Source organism: Theropithecus gelada, chromosome 8, assembly GCF_003255815.1.
Source record: "Theropithecus gelada isolate Dixy chromosome 8, Tgel_1.0, whole genome shotgun sequence".
Classification (NCBI taxonomy): Eukaryota; Metazoa; Chordata; class Mammalia; order Primates; family Cercopithecidae; genus Theropithecus; species Theropithecus gelada.
In genome coordinates this window covers 20,878,811-20,895,602 of record NC_037676.1, presented here as the reverse complement: position 1 = coordinate 20,895,602, position 16,792 = coordinate 20,878,811, and the positions used below count along the sequence as shown (strand labels likewise).

Genomic DNA, 16,792 nt, shown 5'->3' with positions numbered 1-16,792 from the left:
TAACACAACTGGAGCCTTCTGGTGCTATATAGCTGTGATTAGATTCCTCAATTACTTGATCCCCTATCCCTTTCATACTGTTCTGGATATACACGGTGATCCAAAAGTCTTTTGTCTCTTTCCAAAGGCATGCCATTTATCAGCAGAATAAAGAACACTTCCAGGATGAGTGTACTAAGCTTCTGGTTGGCAATATTGTTATCACCCGATATAACAATCGTACCTATCGTATTGATGATGTGGATTGGAATAAGACTCCAAAGGATAGCTTCACGATGTCTGATGGGAAAGAGATCACATTCTTAGAATACTACAGGTAGCAAGAAGAGACTGGGTTTGGGCCTCAGGGTGGGGGTTGGATGTAATCCACGTTCTCCAGCAGGATATTGAGTTCTGCAATAGCATACCACTTGACACTTTCAAAATAATTGAATTGGTAATGTGTCTAAGATTGAATGAGTTTGTTTGTGGGATTTGACCTCAGTATGCTGCCGTTACAGCTTCAATTCTTGTAGTAATTTGGAAGTTACTATATAAATTAATCTCAGGACTTTGAATTGTATTTCTTTTTCTGATTTCATTAGAAGTCTGGAGAGATTAAATTCAAGTCATTAATCATTTGACTGCCATTTCATGTTTCTATTGCCTAAGGCCTTTAGCCTGATGTTAAATCTGAACTTTTAGCCTTATTTCTCCTGTATTTAATTGCAACATAATTTGAGCCTACTTTTTCCGGTTATAAATATATTATGATTGGTTTCTAGTGGGTCCTTGACAAGGGTGTTATGCAAATTGTATACCTCAGTCCTGGTTAAGAGACTCAGACTATGGTGCTCTAAGAGTAGTGATGCCGCTTCTGAAATTTTTTCCTGCGTGTACTCTGCTCTAGCAAAAATTATGGGATCACAATTAAGGAAGAGGACCAGCCACTGCTGATTCACAGGCCCAGTGAGAGACAGAATAATCATGGGATGGTGAGTAGGACTGTCAGACCTACACTTCCAGCTTAAGTTCTTCATCCTGTCAGCTGCTTTTAGCCATCCTCATGGCTTTGTGGGAGCTGTGGAGTAGTGATCGTAGTGTGGTTGCGGAAAGCTGTGCAAGTGTTTGTCTGTCTCATCTAGCCAGAGGCAGCCCTCACACTGGTAAGGTCTGCTTTAGAAGTCCTTACTAGGCAGAGCTAAATATCCACATAAGCTATTAGGTTAAAGGGTTAAGGAGAATTTCCTGTGAAGGAAGATTAAAACTCTGAATCCATGAGGAAAGGTATAGACATTTATTTATTTACTTATTTATGAGACAGAGTCTCACTGTGTTGCCCAGGCTGGAGTGCAGTGGCGCGATCTCAGCTCACTGCAAGCTCTGCCTCCTGGGTTCACATCATTCTCCTGCCTCAGCCTTCCGAGTAGCTGGGACTACAGGAGCCCGCCACCATGCCCAGCTAATTTTTTGTACTTTTAGTGGAGATGGCGTTTCACTGTGTTAGCCAGGATGGTCTTCATCTCCTGACCTCGTTATTCGCCTGTGTCGGCCTCCTAAAGTGCTGGGATTACAGGCGTGAGCCACCGCGCCTGGCCTAGACATTTATTTTAACAGGGCCAGAGGCTTAAGAAGGTGCCTTGTCACCTAACTCTCCTGTCTTAAATATGAAGACTGAAGACCAGTAGGATACAGTGAGACTGAGGCACACTGCTTAGCGATAGGATGCGTTGTCTTAGCATTGTCTTGAGGCCCAAGAAGGACAGATTTTTTTTTTTTCTAGTTTTTACTCTCCTTTGACAGTTTCAATATTTTTCCTTTGACCTGATACAACAAGCTGTATGTATAGTGACTGAAGGAGAAAGGATAAAATACTTCTAGCATTTCACTGCTTTCTTCTCCAGGATTTATACTCCTTAATGTGTTAGGTTTATCACTGCAGGAGCAGCCCTGGCCATGGCATGTCCTGTATGGGTCAGGGGAACATGAGCCTCTTGTACTGCCTTATTTTCCCTCTTCGTTCTCTCTTCAAAGCTGCTAAAAGGGGAAATCCTGCTGCTGCCTGAGCTTTCTTTTATGACTGGAATCCCAGAGAAGATGAAGAAGGACTTCAGAGCCATGAAGGTTGGAGTCCTGTGTTTTCAGCCGAAAATGCCCACTTTGTGAGGCAGCCTTTTGGTTAGCAGTTTGAGTTAGAACCGAGCCACGTTCCGACTCTGATGTTGGCTTGCATTGTAACCTGGGCCTGTCCATTCTTCTAGGCTCCAGTTTTCTCCTCTGTGAAACATGATACCTTCCCACACAAGATGTGAAAAAGCATATCAGAACTTCCTTTTGAAGGTCATTAGAATAGTAGAGGGACTGGATTATAACTCTGTCTTCATCCTTAGCAGTCAGCTGGATAATTGTAAACTGGTCATAGGACCATGAATGAGGTTCTTTGAGAGCTCTGAGTCATTGTAATGTTTCTAAAGACTTCAGTTTATTTGAAGGCATGGAGAAGATAATGAGGCAAAAAGCAAACAAGTCAGGAGATGAGGATAGAAGTTTATCTTGTGGGTCCCTGAGTGTCCTCGGGGTGTTGGTCTCAGCTCCTGTGGGCAGGGCTGAGTAGCAGAGATGGGTACAGCAGCTGGCACCTACGCGGCATGAGTCCAGACCCCAAGAACCAGCCCGCCACACTCTGTCTGGGGCTGTCCACACTTGAGCTTCTCTCTGCTGCCTCACTTTCCAGTCCTTGTCTGTCTTAGACCCATATGCCACATAAAGTTTTTAGTAACATTGTAAAGAGCTTGAAGTGAAGCTCCAAATTCCTGTGAGAGATTTATTTCATGTTTACCTTCCAATTCTGCTTTCACCTACCTTGTAGGTCAAGGCCTTTTCCTTACAACTCCCAGTTGCCTGATGACTTTATGATCACAGAGCTGTATCTATATAGCCCTATAGACTTACTGACCCTAATGACTGCCTTAGAGGGAATAACAGCTGTGCAATTTGTTCATCTCAGAAGAATAAAGAAAGAACTCACTTATGTGATTCAGAATCTTCCTGCATACCTGTCAGATTTTGCTCAACAATAAATATTTAGCAAGTACCTATTAATGAGTCAAACACCATGACAAGTTTTGGGTAAAAAAGTGACTTCTGGTAACATTAAATGACTAGTATACTATGGCATATAGTGTTAGACTGAATATGGTTTTCTATTTTGTTTGGCTGGATGCCTCACCCATGGCATTTTTTCCACATTTTTTCCCAAATTTTATTTCTTTTTCAATATTTGTTTTATTATACAGATGGGGTCTCGCTGTGTTGCCCAGGCTGGTCTCAAATTCCCGGGCTCAAGTGATCTTCCCGCCTTGGCCTCCCAAAGTGCTGGGATTATAGGCATGAGCCAGTGTGCCAGGCCCTACGTTTTAAATAGGTATAATCAAGCCCCTTTGTTCCTGTTTCATAGGCTTTTTTAGGAATTTTAAAGTCAAAACGTGGTTTGAGAAAGAAATAAAATCTATACATCACGAAAGAGAAAGCGCCAATGACGTTTAAAATTCTTTTATTATTCAATTTTTTTTTTCTTTTTTTTTTTGTGGAGTTAGTGTCTTGCTGTGTTGCCCAGGCTGGAGCGCAGTAGCACAATTGTGGCTCACTGCAGCCCCAATCTCTTGGGCTCAAGTGATCCTCCTGCTTCAGCCTCATGAGTAGCCAGGAGTACAGGACATGCACCAGCATACCTGGCTAATTTTTTAAAGTTTTTTACAAAGACAGAGTCTTGCCCATGTTGCCCGTGTTGGTCTCAAATGCCTGGGCTCAAGCGATCCACCCACCTCATCCTCCCAGTCAATTTTTAACCTTATATCACATTCACATTCCTAAGAGATATATTTAGTAAGTCCTTGAAGATATTTCAAAATTTCGGCAGACTTCAATGGGAAAGAGAAACATTTTAGACATACTGGGGTTTATTTAACTTCATGTTGGTGAAGTTATCTTTATTTTTGTAAGTTATCTTTATTTTAATTCTGTTTAGGATTTGGCCCAGCAAATCAACCTGAGCCCCAAGCAACACCATAGTGCTTTGGAATGCTTGCTGCAGAGAATTGCAAAGAACGAGGCAGCCACCAATGAACTGATGCGTTGGGGGCTCCGTCTGCAAAAGGATGTACATAAGGTAAACCAGAAAATGTGATGGTATATGCACACGTACAGACACACATATGCAATATTTATGTGAATTTCCTTTTGTTGTCAGTATATTTTGAATGTGTGTCCATGTCATTTAATATTTTTCTAAGTTTTTCATTTTTTATTTTTTTTGAGACAGAGTCTCACTCTATCACCCAGGCTGGAGTGCAATGGTGCAATCTCAGCTCACTGCAATCTTTGCCTCCTAGATTCAGGTGATTCTCCCACCTCAGCCTCCTGAGTAGCTGGGATTACAGGCGTTTGCCCCCATGCCTGGCTAATTTTTGTATTTTTTTGGTAAAGTCAGGGTTTCACCATGTTGGCCAGGTTGGTCTCGAACTCCTGACCTCAAGCAATCTGCCTGCCACAGCCTCCCAAAGTCCTGGGATTACAGGTGTGAACCTCTGTGCCTGGTCATATTTTTCTAAGTATTTCTAATGGCTGCCTGATACTTTTTATTAATGATTTTCTATCCTTTTACATTAAAATTGAATTTAGTGTTTTTCTATTATAAATAATGATGCAGGGCAGGCATGCTGGCTCACATGTGTAATCCCAGCACTTTGGGAGGCCGAGGCAGATGGATCACCTTAGGTCAGGAGTTCGAGAAGTGCCTGGCCAACATGGTGAAACCTCATCTCTACTAAAAATAGCTGGGTGTGGTGGCACGCGCCTGTAAACCCAGCTACTGAGGAGGCTGAGGTAGGAGAATCTCTTGAACCCAGGAAGTGGAGATTGCAGTGAACCAAGATGGGGCCACTACACTCTAGCCTGGGAGACAGAAGGAGAATCCATCTCAAAAAAAATTGATTAATTTAAAAAAATAACGATGCAGTGTACATCCTTATAACTAAATCTTTGTATGTGTTATTTATTTTTTTGATACGGATTCCAAGTGATTCTCCTGTCTCAGCCTCCCGAGTAGCTGGGATTACAGGTACACACCGTGATGCCTGACTAATTTTTGTATTTTTAGTAGAGACGGAGTTTCACCATGTTGCCATGGCTGGTCTCTCGAGCTCCTGACCTCAAGTGATCCGCCTACCTTGGCCTCCCAAAGTGTTAAGATTACAGGTGTGAGCCACCACGCCAGCCCTTGTTTATTGTCTTTTTTCTTTTTCTTTTTCTTTTTTTTTTTTTTTTTTTGAGACGGAGTCTCGCTCTGTCGCCTGGGCTGGAGTGCAGTGGCCGGATCTCAGCTCACTGCAAGCTCCGCCTCCCGGGTTCATGCCATTCTCCGGCCTCAGCCTCCCGAGTAGCTGGGACTACAGACGCCCGCCACCTCGCCCGGCTAGTTTTTTGTATTTCTTAATAGAGACGGGGTTTCACCATGTTAGCCAGGATGGTCTCGATCTCCTGACCTCGTGATCCACCCGTCTCGGCCTCCCAAAGTGCTGGGATTACAGGCTTGAGCCACCGCGCCCGGCCTTCTTTTTCTTTTTCTTTTTTTTTTAAGACGGGGTTTCACTCTTGTTGGCCAGGCTGGAGTGCAATGGCATAATCTCGGCTCACTGTAGCCTCTGCCTCCCGGGTTCAAGCAATTCTCCTGCCTCAGCTTCCCAAGTAGCTGGGATTACAAGCACATGCCACCAAGCCTGGCTAATTTTTGTATTTTTAGTAGAGACAGGGTTTCACCATCTTGGCCAGGCTGGTCTCGAACTCCTGACCTCATGATCTACCCGTGTCAGCCTCCCAAAGTGCTGGGATTACAGGCGTTAGCCACCACGCCCAGCCCTCTTGTTTATTTTCTTAAGTTCAATTTATGAAGGTAAAATAATTTAGAGACGTTTATGTTTTTAATACTTCTATTTTATTTATTTATTTAAAAAAATTTTTTTTGAGGCTGAGTCTTGCCCTGTCACCCAGGCTGGAGTGCAATGGAGTGATCTCGGCTCACTGCAGCCTCCTCCTCCTGGGTTCAGGAGAATCTTCTGCCTCAGCCTTCCAAGTAGCTGGGACTACAGGCGTGCACCACCACACCCAGCTAATTTTTATTTTGTAGTTTTAGTAGAGAGAGGGTTTCACCATGTTGGCCAGGCTGGTCTCAAACTCCTGACCTCAAGTGATCTGCCCTTCTCAGCCTCCCAAAGTGCTGGGATTACAGGTGTGAGCCACCACACCCAGCCATACTCTTAGTTTATGTTGCCAATTTTATGCTAGAAAGGATTAACATTTTTTGGCTTCATGAGCATGAGTCTACCTCTTATACCTTTGCTAATATGGGTGCCTTTACTCTTTATAATAGAGTTTTATAGAGCCGGGGGCAGCCCTATAAAAGTCTATTCTGCGTTTCTGGGGAAAAAAAAGGCCAGGCACAGTAACTCATGCCTGTAATTCCAGCACTTGGGGAAGCCAAGGCGGGCAGATCACCTGAGGTTGGGAGTTCCAGACCAGCCTGACCAACATGATGAAACCCTGTCTCTACCGAAAATATGACATTAGCCAGGTGTGGTGGCACATACCTGTAATCCCAGCTACTCAGGAGGCTGAGGCAGGAGAACCACTTGAACCCAGGAGGCGAAGGTTGCAGTGAGCCAAGATTGCGCCATTCAACTCCAGCCTGGGCAACAAGAGCGAAACTCTGTCTCAAAAAAAAAAAAAAGTAATTCTAGTAATAATAATAGTAGACTTTTACGTTATTAGGAAAGTCATTACAACATTTTAATTTTAGATAAAAATACTTTTTTGAGACAGAGTCTCACGTGTTGCCCAGACTGGAGTGCAGCAGCGCGATCTCGGCTTATTGCAATCTTCGCCTCATAGGTTCAATTGTTCTCATGCCTCAGCCTCCCACTTAGCTGGGGGTTACAGGTGCCTGCCACCACCTCTGGCTAACTTTTGTATTTTTATTAGATATGGGGTTTTGCCATGTTGGTCAGGTTGGTCTCAAACTCCTGATCTCAAGTGATCCAGCCACCTCAGCCTTCCACAGTGCTGGGATCACAGGCGTGAGCCACCGCGCCTGGCCCAAAATGGTTTTTTTAAAAGCAAACAGTAGAAATTATGAAAAGTAAAAGTCCTACATAAATATACCTCTCCCAGAGGTAATCACTACTAAGTTTGGACTCATTCAGTTTTCATGACGTATATACACTATTTGTGCAAAAATAGGATCATATTTCATGTAGTTGGGAAGTAACTAATGCTCACAAAGTAGCCCATCATACTGATGTATTATTAGCTTAATTATCTTGCTATTTTGGGACATTTAGGTCTAATTGATTATTATAATTTAAACTTTTTATTATATTTATGGCTTGTTCCCCTCAGCTTTTGTCTGGGATAATATAAAATAATAGTCTTTGTTCAGCCTTATTAAGAAATTTTGCCTTTAATATTCTCCTTTCAATTTTTCCCTTAAAAAAAATTTTTTTTTTTTGAGACGGAGTTTTGCTGTTGTTGCCCAGGCTGGAGTGCAGTGGTGTGATCTCAGCTCACTGCAACCTCCGCCTACTGGGTTCAAAAGCGATTCTCCTGCCTCAGCCTTCCTGAGTAAGGGATTACAGGCATGTGCCACCACGCCTGGCTAATTTTTTGTATTTAGTGGAGGTGGGGTTTCTCCATGTTGGTCAGGCTGATCTCAAACTCCTGACCTCAGGTGATGCACCTGCCTTGGCCTCCCAAAATGCTAGGATTACAGGCATGAGCCACGGTGCCTGGCCCCTTTAAAATATTTTTTAAAGATTGTTTTCCTTTATTCAGTGGTTCTGAATAGACAATGTTTTCAAATCCCTCTCTTGGGATATCATGTGAAAGCTTCAATAATGAAAGACTAGTACCTATGATAATTTTAGCTATGTAAATGTAGGTTTTTATTGACAGAGACTTTCGCTGCTAGAAACTTTATTATTCTGCTAGTCTCAAAAGTTCTAATAGGACAAGTGTCTGTGGTGGAGCTGAGCAGGCCTCATAGAGCAGTAGCAGTGTTTTTCTAAATAGTGTTTGAAATGGCTCATGTCATAGATGGTTTATTTTCTGTTTAGATTGAAGGACGTGTTCTACCAATGGAAAGAATTAACTTTAAAAATACTTCATTTATCACATCTCAGGAACTAAACTGGGTTAAGGAAGTAACCAGAGACCCTTCCATCTTGACTGTAAGTGATTTTTGAAGTGATAAAGAGAGGACCAGTATTCCCCAAAGTGTGGAAATTAGGAAGCAGGAATGATCTAGAGTCCTCTTTTTGAGAGAAAGTGCCAATTGAATCCCCTTTCTGAATTACCTACTAAACAGGGATCCTTCAAACAGAGCAGTTGATGAGTTGTTAGAGGTAAGCCCTTTGCCTGACCACAAACTTAGGAAAAGGAAGTAAATTGCTATGGTAATTCACATAGTGCTAACCTGTTACCCACTCTCCCTTCTTTCTTTCTCTTTTCCCCCTCTTTTTCGCTGGGAGTATCTAGAGGGTGTTTGTATCTATGAGAGAAATTAAATTAGATTAAAACAGTACCTCACCTAGGGAACTAATAATACACTAGCTATTTGTATCAAAGTACAATATGGTGTATAATTACTTCTCTGTATTTTTAACCAACATGGACTTCGTGGCCAGATATATGTAAACAGATATATAAAATGCATGTTTTTAAATGTTTTATTGAAATATAAATGAAAAGCACACTTATAAAGGTATAACTTGATGAATTTTTTAAAATTAAATAGACCTGTGTAATCAACACCAAGGGTTGAGAAGCAGAACTTTACCAACACTCCAGAAGCCCCCTCCATTCTCCCAGTTACTGCCTGTCCCTTACCCCTCACACACCCAGTGTAACCACTGTCCTGACTTCTCATAGCACAGATTGGTTTCAACAGTTTCTGTACTTTATATATACATGGAATCATAGATTATATATTCTTCCATGTCTGGCTTCTTTTCTTAAATTTGTGTTGGTGAGTTTCATCCTGTTATTAGGTGTGGTTGTTACTCTTCCATTCTCATTACTGTATAACGTTCCATTTTGAGACTACACCAGTTTTCTTATGTACATTCATGTTAATAATAGGAGTTAGATGAGACAGGATTCAAGCAATCAGAGTGAAAGTAATTTATTCTCTAGAATGAAATCTTAAGTGTGAGATTGGGATGTTTAAATTATGAGAAATACTAAAAGTAGCTTGTGGTTGTTCCTAGATCCCCATGCATTTCTGGGCACTTTTTTACCCAAAGAGAGCAATGGATCAGGCTCGAGAACTGGTCAACATGTTGGAGAAGATAGCTGGCCCCATTGGCATGCACATGAGCCCACCGGCCTGGGTTGAACTAAAGGATGACCGGATAGAGACCTATGTCAGAACCATTCAATCCATGTTAGGAGCTGAGGTAAAAATGTAATTCAAATACATTTATAGGATGTCCATTTTAAAATACTTAAATACTTAATTTTAACTTACCATGGTTATCCATCTGCTGTTGATAATGCCCCAGAGCTTGTCTTCCCTGTGTGCACATGAAACACTGATTGAAAAGTGTTTTTTATGCCCTTTGGTTAATTTTGCTTCTCTCACTCTATGTTGGCACCCTCACTCTAGTCTTCTTTTTCTCACGTAACTGGCTGAGAGAATAGCTGACTTAACTGTGGTTCATTATCTATAGAACACGTTGTGTTCAGAAAGCAGCTGCTTAGGTTAGGTGCCGTCTTGCACGATTCACTACTGAGCTGCCTCAGTCTGGCCTGGTTCAAGATTAAAATTACTCTGGTGATGAACTTGGCAGGTGGCCCATTGATTAGGTCCTGATGACTGATCAGGAACACTAGAGGTGGCCAGGTCATAGCACTCACAACTTAGTTATTCAGGCTTTTCAGTTCTTACCTGTTTGTAAATAAAATAGAACAAGGAGAATAGGGAGAGAAAAAAGCAAGGGGAAGGCTTTTGGCAGTGATTAGCCCTTGAATTGAAGATTCTGGTAAATTGTTCTGGTGAGTTCAATCCTAGAATTCAGTCGTTTTGGCGTCATAGAGTTCTTTTTTAAAAAATTTTTTTAAGAGATAGGGTCAGCTGGGTGCACAGTGGCTCACACCTGTAATTCCAGCACTTTGGGATGCTGAGGCGGACGGGTTGCTTGAGCCCAGGAGTTTGAGACCAGCCTGGGCAACATAGCAAAACCCTGTCTCTACATGGGTAGCATGCACCTGTAGTACCAGCTGCTCAGAAGGCTGAGGTGGGAGAATCACCTGAGCCTGGGGAGGTTGAGGCTGTATTGAGCTATGATCATGCCACTTTACTCCAACCTGGGCAACAGAGTGAGACCTTTTTTTTAAAAAAAAAAAAAAAAAAAAAAAGGGGAGGATTTTACTCTGTCACCCATGCTGGAATACACTGGTGCAATCTTACCTCATTGTTGCCTCAAACTCCTGGGCTCAAGCAATCCTCCCGCCTCAGCCTTCCAAGTAGCTAGAACTACAGGCGTGGGCCATCACACCTGGCTAATTTAAAAAAAATTTTTTATAGAGATAGGGTTTCACTATTTGCCCAGGCTGGTCTCCAGCTTCTGGCCCCAGATGATCCTGCTGCCTCAACCTCCCAAAGCAGTGAGGTTACAGGCGTGAGTCATCATGCCCAGCAGCATTCTCTTTTTGATCCAGCACTCTTGGTATATCATTCACAACAGCATACTTATGTTCTTTCTTTGGTGTATTTCTCTCTCTGTCTCTTTTTTTAGACACAAGGTCTTGATCTGTTGCCCAGGCTAAAGTACAGTGGCAAGATCATAGCTGACTGTAACCTCAAACTTGAGGGCTCAAGGGATCCTCCTGCCTCAGCCTTCTGAGTAGCTGAAACTGTACATGTGCACCACCACTCCTGGCTAATTTTTAAGTTTTTTGTAGAGATAGGGTCTCCCTCTGTTGCCCAGGCTGATTTCAAACTCCCAGCCTCAATCAGTCCTCCCACTTCAACCTCCCAAAGTGTTGGGATTACCAGTATGAGCCACGGCACCCAGCCTGTGCATTCTCTTTATAGTTCCATCCTGATCTACCATGCCTGTCATACTCTACCATGGCCTCCCTCTGACCTGATCGTAGAAAAGTTCTGTTCTGCTTTCAAAAGAATAACCCAGTCCAGTACATCAGCTCCCCCATTTCACAACTTCTTGTGTTCCCTTTTTGAGAGGGTACAACTGACAGTTTTCATGTGGCATGGATGTGAATTTCATTCATATCGCTTACCAACTTATAGTGGCCTTGCTCTCTCTCTGTTCATCTTTAAGGCATTCTATTATCATCTGTATGAGGAATCAAAAACTCGTATGTCTCCAGAAGCCTGATAAGGAGTATAAATTAGTGAAGTAGGCCAGGAGGGGAGTTAAATGAACTGAAGGGGGTAACCCCTGTGACTGGAGATATAAACCCAGGATTGCCAAAATGATTCTTCACGTGCTTGTTTGTTAATAAAGGCCAAAAACCTGGAATTGCATATGTGTGTATCTTCCTGTGTTTAAATGTTAATTTAAAGAAACATAAACGCTTTTAAGCCATTGTAGGGCCTGAAAAAACACACCTGTTTGCTGTGTCCAGTCCATAGGCTCCCAGTGCGCAGCTCTGTTCTCATGCCTTTGGAAATGCTTTGGTGTCATTGCTGAATGTGTCCTCTGAACGGTCTTAACATCACACCAATCTTGATATGGAGCAGGGTACCACTGATTTACCATTTGTAGCAGTTTCTGGCATAAAGGGTTGGCAATCTTCTTTCGCTTGAATGCTGCTTTTCTTTAGTCAGACTTTGAAAGGTCATCTTTTTTCAGTATTGGATCCCTTCAGCGGTGAGGGATAGATGATACTGACATGTGCTGTGCTGCTGACAATATCATCCTGTCTCTTCATCAGAAAGTTAGGAATGGCTGCTTATGGATTTGGCAATAGCTTCTTTCCAGTTTGCATTTAGTTCTGAATGCTTTCTTGTAGTATTGCATTCCCTGTTTCCTCAGTTAAAGTTCTGTGGCATGAATGTAACAAGTTGTTTAGTAAACCAAAGAGAGTAGTAAAAAACATATGGAGTTGGAAGCAGCAAGTAATGTAAACCTTGCATGCATTCAAACCTAGTCCTTTTCCAGCCATCTGAGTCTCCTAATAGATAAATCTTTTGGTAATCAGGGCCAGCTCTGGGTAATTAATAGTAACATATTACCTATCTATTCAGAACAGCCCTGAGCCAAAGAATGTTAATTCAGCTCCAAGGACCTGGTTCTGGTTGGAATGTCCACCCTCTTTATTTCAGTTGCCTGTCTTCCTTAAAGGTCCTATGGCTTTGCATACTCAGAATACTGCCAACTAGAGTCCTGTGAAAGTCCCCAGAGAGTTCCAGAGCCTGACTTGTATATGCCTTATCTCTTCAAGGGAAAGATACAGATGGTTGTTTGCATCATCATGGGCACACGTGATGATCTCTATGGGGCCATCAAGAAGCTGTGCTGTGTGCAGTCCCCAGTGCCCTCCCAGGTGAGTGGGTGTTGGGGCAGGAGGCACAGATGGCACCTCTCCTGAGGCTTGAAGAGAGTGATATGTGTGTTCACAAAGACTAAAGTAGCTGTTAGAAGCCAGTACATGCAGAGCCTTCTGGTGAAAGGTTCTCCTGATTAGAGCAACCTGGCAAAGAGCAGATTGCTCTTCATAAGCTGCCCTCATGCTTCCGAATGAACAATTTCGCTTGTTCCGAGGTTGAGTCACCAGGTGGTTTCATATGACTGAGTTCTGAGAGTGAGTATAGTCTTCATTCTGAAAGGGGAAAGCTATTTTTCCTATGGGAGTTAAAAAAGCATTCCACTCTGCGTGAGATCCTTTTGAAAGTTTTCATTTGTTGGTTTTGTTTTGGGTTTGTGTGTTTGTGTGTGTGTGTGTGTGTGTGTGTGGGTTTTATTTTGCCCATGTGCATGCATGCCTAGAAACCCTAGAATTAGAATTACTAACGCGAAATATGTTACCTTCTAACTTGAGTTTCTTAAACAAATGTAATGTTTACTTCAGAGTTCAGATTTTCTGAGGGTTTGGTAGTGACCTGCTTCTCCTGACACCTTTTGGTCCCTTCATTATAGGTTGTCAATGTTCGAACCATTGGTCAGCCCACCAGGCTTCGGAGTGTGGCCCAGAAAATTTTACTTCAGATTAACTGTAAATTGGGTGGTGAGCTCTGGGGAGTGGATATTCCTCTGGTGAGTGATGCCAAAATGGTTGTTTGCCTCTCCAGAGAATCCTCCAAGCCTTTTTCTTGTTTTTCCTTATTCATTATGCTTCCTCTTCTCAACACTTACTCAGTAGTCTAAATGGCTTCCTGCCTCTTCAGCCAGTTATCTAAGAATGCGTTTTATGTTTGTTTTTTTGTTTTTTGTTTTTTTGAGACGGAGTCTTGTTCTTGTTGCCCAAGCTGGAGTGCAATGGCACGATCTCAGCTCACTGCAACCTCCACCTCCCAGGTTCAAGCAATTCTCCTGCCTCAGCCTCCCGAGTAGCTGGGATTACAGGCACCCGCCACCATACCCAACTAATTTTTGTATTTTTAGTAGAGATGGGATTTCACCATGTTGGCCAGGCTGGTCTCAAACTCCTGACCTGGTGATCTGCCCGCCTCAGTCTCCCAAAATGCTGGGATTACAGGTGTGCGCCACCATGCCCAGCCTGGTTTTTATGTTTTTAAATGGCGAAAAAAATAAAACTAAGATGATTATTCCATGACACATGAAAACTATATGAAGTTAATTTTCAGTGTCTTTAAATAAAATTTCACTGGAATACAGCCGTACTTCTTTTCATACTGTCCATGACTGCTTTTGTGTTAAGCAGAAAGAATTGAATAAAGGTCAAGTATACTTTTTCTGAAATGCTTGGGACCAGAAGCATTTTGGATTTTAGATTTCTGGGGGTATGGGACATTTGCTCGCATCTCAAATTCAAAAATCTGCAATCTGAAACACTCCAAAATCTGAAACTCTTTGAGTGTCATGTTGGTGCTCAAAAGCTTTTAAGGTTTGGGAATACTCAACCTGTGGTTTCTACAGAAATCATGAGGCTCCCAAAGCCTAAGTTATTTACCCTTTAGTCCTTTGCTGATCCCTGGTCTAGATCTCTGACTGTGCTTATTGTGTTTAAAAAATGTCAAGTTGATTGCTGTCTTTTTTTTTTCTTTCCCAGAACTTACTTTCACATATAAACAGTAAGGGGAAGTTGCTTTGCGATTCAGACAGTAATTAAAAATGGAGCAATGCATTGCTCAGGTCTGGGATTTGGTTTTTGTTTTTGTTTTCTAAACTAGAAACAGTTAATGGTAATCGGGATGGATGTTTACCATGACCCCAGTAGAGGCATGCGCTCCGTGGTTGGCTTCGTGGCAAGCATCAATCTGTAAGTACTGCTCACAGTGCCATCTTGTTTGATTATTTCGTTTCAGTGCCTAATCTTATTATAAATCCAGCAAATCTTTTTAGTCTTACGTATTATAGTATAAAGATTTAAAACACTTTTTTCCTCTATCTTCATGTGAAAAAAAATTTTTTTTTTTTTTTTGGAAATGGAGTCTCCCTCTGTCACCTAGGCTGGAGTGCAGTGGCGCGGTCTCAGCTCACTGCAACCTCCGTCTTCTGGGTTTAAGTGATTCTCCTGCCTCAGCCTCCCTAGTAGCTGGGATTACAGGTGCGTACCACCATGCCAGGCTAATTTTTGTATTTTTAGTAGGACAGCATTTCACTGTGTTGGCCAGGCTGATCTTGAACTCCTGACCTCAGGTGATCCACCCGCCTCAGCCTCCCAAAGTGCTGGGATTACAGGTGTGAGTCATCGTGCCCGGCTGTGAAATTTGTTTATGCAACTTTTTTTGGTTTTTGAGACTGGGTTTTACTCTGTCACGCAGGCTGGAGTGCAGTGGCGTGATCACAGCTCACTGCAACCTCAGCCTCCCTGGGTTTTGGTGATCCTCCCACCTCAGCCTCCTAAGTAGCTGGGACCTCAAGCATGCGCCACCATACCCAGCTTGTTTTTGTAGAGACAGGATTTCACCATGTTGCCCAGGCTGGTCTCGAACTCCTGGGCTCAAGTGATCCACTTGCCTCGGTCTCCCAAAGTGCTGGGATTACAGGCATGAGCACTGCACCTGGCTATGCAGCTTATTTAACAAACTTGGCACCAGTGTGAATGTGCTTCCCAGCTGAAGAGCGGCCTCTTCCAAGGCTGGGGCTGTGCTGCCTTGTTGTTGTTGTTGGCATTTTTTCCCCCAGAAATGAGGTTTTTTTGATCGTTTGTTCCAATTGGGAAAAAAAGGCATGCTCATTCCAAATATCTGCAGAAATTTAGAAAGTGAGAATTCCTCATGGTCCAGCTTTTCGTATTAACAGCTGCCAAAGGTTTGATGTGTATATACTTTCAGATTCTCTTTTATGCATATATTAACACGTGATATATATCTCTGATATATATACACATATACACATCTATATACACAAATGGGATATTTCTAGGCACATTATTCCTTAGCTTAATATGCACTTAAACTGTACATTTTCCCATACCATTACAAATAAATCTCCACCAGCTCAACTGCTGCACAGAATTTATTCTGTGTATCATTATTTAATCCTCTCTTGGTGGATATCTAAGTTGTTAAATTTTTTCTGTTGGAGCAGTTTTGTAGGAAATATCCACAATTACACTTTTTTTTTTTCTTTTGAGACGGAGTCTCACTTTGTCGCCCAGGCTGGAGTGCAATGGCACGATCTCGGCTCACTGCAAGCTCTGCCTCCTGGGTTCACGCCATTCTCCTGCCTCAGCCTCCTGAGTAGCTGGAACTACAGGTGCCTGCCGCCACGCCTGGCTAATTTTTTTGTATTTTTAGTAGAGACGGGGTTTCACCGTGTTAGCCAGGATGGTCTTGATCTCCTGACCTCGTGATCTGTCTGCCTTGGCCTCCCAAAGTGCTGAGATTACAGGCGTGAGCCACCACGCCTGGCCACAAGTACACATATCTATGTTCTGCATATGACTTAAATATATCTTTTCCCCACATCACTACTTGTTCTTACATATAGCATAAATGCATTTTCTAGGTATTTGTTGTTGGATTGATTCATAGAGAAACCTGTGTTACTGACACAAGCCATAGGCTGTCCCTGTTGAGCATTTGTTCATCTTCCTCTCTCTGTCTCTCTGCTCACCCTGACCCCAGCACCCTCACAAAATGGTATTCCCGGGTGGTGTTCCAGATGCCGCATCAGGAGATTGTGGACAGCCTGAAGTTATGCCTCGTGGGCTCCTTAAAAAAGTTTTATGAGGTGAGGAGAACAGAAATTCTCAGGTCTCTGGGTTTTTTTTGTTTGTTTGTTTTTTGAGATGGAGTCTCACTCTTGTCGCCCAGGCTGGAGTGCAGTGGTGCGATCTCTGCTCACTGCAACCTCTGCCTCCTGGGTTCAAGTGATTCTCCTGCCTCAGCCTCCCAAGTAGCTTGGATTACAGGTGCGCACCAGCACACTCAGCTAATTTCTGTAATTTTTTTTGAGACGGAGTCTTGCTCTGCCGCCCGGGCTGGAGTGCAGTGGCGTGATCTCGGCTCACTGCAAGCTCTGCCTCCCAGGTTCATGCCATTCTCCTGCCTCAGCCTGCTGAGTAGCTGGGACTACAGGCGCCCGCCACCACGCCTGGCTAATTTTTT

At 42.9% G+C, this 16,792-nt stretch overlaps 1 protein-coding gene across 1 annotated transcript in view; it reads left to right on the top strand.

Annotated features, from left to right (window-relative positions):
- LOC112630130 (piwi-like protein 2) overlaps positions 1-16,792 on the top strand; it is a 44,982-nt gene that overhangs the window by 15,007 nt on the left and 13,183 nt on the right. Inside the window, exons 4-13 of the mRNA XM_025394312.1 lie at positions 128-316; positions 890-974; positions 2,014-2,103; positions 4,007-4,147; positions 8,145-8,258; positions 9,297-9,485; positions 12,499-12,600; positions 13,194-13,310; positions 14,408-14,496; positions 16,310-16,438. Coding sequence (XP_025250097.1) covers positions 128-316; positions 890-974; positions 2,014-2,103; positions 4,007-4,147; positions 8,145-8,258; positions 9,297-9,485; positions 12,499-12,600; positions 13,194-13,310; positions 14,408-14,496; positions 16,310-16,438 — 1,245 coding nt within the window. The remainder of the gene's footprint in view (positions 1-127; positions 317-889; positions 975-2,013; positions 2,104-4,006; positions 4,148-8,144; positions 8,259-9,296; positions 9,486-12,498; positions 12,601-13,193; positions 13,311-14,407; positions 14,497-16,309; positions 16,439-16,792) is intronic.